The sequence below is a fragment of the Quercus suber genome, unplaced genomic scaffold (genome assembly GCF_002906115.3).
Source record: "Quercus suber isolate HL8 unplaced genomic scaffold, Cork oak 2.0 scaffold_470, whole genome shotgun sequence".
Lineage (NCBI taxonomy): Eukaryota > Viridiplantae > Streptophyta > Magnoliopsida > Fagales > Fagaceae > Quercus > Quercus suber.
In genome coordinates, this window is record NW_027069921.1 from 449,659 (window position 1) to 450,772 (window position 1,114).

Below are 1,114 nucleotides of genomic sequence, written 5' to 3' on the forward strand. Positions count from 1 at the left end.
TCTTTCGAGCCCTTTTTGACGGTCTGGTAGCCATCCCTCCTACGATCATTCGTATATCACCAATGGGAGGCCTGGGACGATCATGGTCTCGCCGGGGAGGGTGCTCCTGAGGTGCTGGGTCTGCCTTGTCCTTGTTCACAAATTTCTGTAACTTCCCTTGCCTTATCAGAGCCTCGATTTGTTGCTTCAAGTCGTAGCAGTCGGCTGTGTCATGACCGTGATCTCGGTGAAAGCGGCAGTACTTGTCTCTGGAACGCTTATTAGGATCCCCCTTCAGTTTTCCAGGGAAGGTCAGAGCCCCTTCGTCCTTAATTTGCATTAGGACTTGATCTATTGGGGCGGTCAGCGGGGTGAAGCTTGTGAATCTCCCTCCCGGAGGCTTAGAACGCCTTTCGTCTCTTCGATCTCCTGTTCTGGGCCTCTTTCTTCCTTGGTCTGGTCGCGCATCTTCCTGCCTTTCCCTTTTCCTCGGCTTCTCTTCTCGGGCCTGCAACGCGTCCTCAGCATTCATATACTTAGTAGCCCTGTAGAGCACTTCCAACATGGTCTTCGGGTCATTCTTGTATAGAGAGAACAGAAACTTGCCCTTCCGCAACCCATTGGTGAAGGCCGCTACAAGTATTTTGTCGTCGGCTTCGTCAACCGATAGTGCTTCCTTATTAAAGCGCGTTATGTAGGATTGTAACGTCTCGTCTTCTCTTTGCTTGATACTCATTAGGCATGCTGTGGACTTCTTATACCTATGCCCTCCAATAAAGTGCGTAGTGAATTGGGCGCTTAGCTCCTTAAAGGTACTAATAGAGTTGGGCGTCAGCCGACTGAACCATATCCTTGCGGGGCCTTTGAGTGTTGTGGGAAAGGCCCTGCACATAATCTCATCTGCCACCCCCTGAAGATGCATCAGGGTTTTGAAAGTTTCTAGGTGATCCAAAGGATCCTTCACCCCGTCATAACTATCTATACTCGGCATGCGAAACTTGTGGGGTAAGGGATAGGAGTTCACGGCCACAGTGAAGGGCGAGTCAGTACGATTGACCAGATCGTCAAGATCACTAGAGACTCGCCCTTTGAGGGCGTTCATCATGACCTCCATCTGTTCCCTCATTGCCTGCAT

General features: G+C 50.6%; 1 protein-coding gene across 1 annotated transcript in view; it reads right to left on the reverse strand.

Annotated features, from left to right (window-relative positions):
• Positions 1-1,114, reverse strand: part of LOC136062952 (uncharacterized) — a 17,947-nt gene extending 16,833 nt beyond the window's left edge. Inside the window, exon 1 of the mRNA XM_065762711.1 lies at positions 44-1,114. Coding sequence (XP_065618783.1) covers positions 44-1,114 — 1,071 coding nt within the window. The remainder of the gene's footprint in view (positions 1-43) is intronic.